Source organism: Phaethon lepturus, unplaced genomic scaffold (genome assembly GCF_000687285.1).
Source record: "Phaethon lepturus isolate BGI_N335 unplaced genomic scaffold, ASM68728v1 scaffold29434, whole genome shotgun sequence".
Classification (NCBI taxonomy): domain Eukaryota; kingdom Metazoa; phylum Chordata; class Aves; order Phaethontiformes; family Phaethontidae; genus Phaethon; species Phaethon lepturus.
Window position 1 is genome coordinate 2,508 of NW_010535975.1, and position 319 is coordinate 2,826.

The 319-nt window shown below is 68.7% G+C and overlaps 1 protein-coding gene across 1 annotated transcript in view; it reads right to left on the reverse strand.

Moving 5' to 3' along the window:
• SOX13 (SRY (sex determining region Y)-box 13) overlaps positions 1 to 319 on the reverse strand; it is a gene marked incomplete at its 3' end in the record, with an annotated part of 3,979 nt that overhangs the window by 2,504 nt on the left and 1,156 nt on the right. The window contains exons 3-4 of the mRNA XM_010286038.1: positions 133 to 299; positions 4 to 54 (exon numbers count right to left, since the gene is read on the reverse strand). Coding sequence (XP_010284340.1) covers positions 4 to 54; positions 133 to 299 — 218 coding nt within the window. The remainder of the gene's footprint in view (positions 1 to 3; positions 55 to 132; positions 300 to 319) is intronic.

The window sequence follows — 319 nt, forward strand, 5'->3', positions numbered from 1 at the left end:
GCATCGTCAGCGGGGGGGAAGGGGGCCGTTCCAGCAGCTGCACCGGGTAATCCACTGCGGGGAGCAGAGGAGAGGGGTTGGGGGACGAGGCCACCCCGCAGGGCTGGGGCAGTGCCGGGGGACCCCGCTCACCTGGTTTGCAGGGGATGGGCTGGATGGGCAGCGCTAACTGGGAGTCGGGAGCGACGGGGAGAGGCTGGTGGCTGGGGGTGAAGGCAGGAATCATGACGTAGGGCATGTTGACCTGCTGGAGGGAAAAGGGGGAGAGGGCAGAGAGACCAGGTAACCGCTGCGGGACACTGCAGGCAGGGGCCAGCCC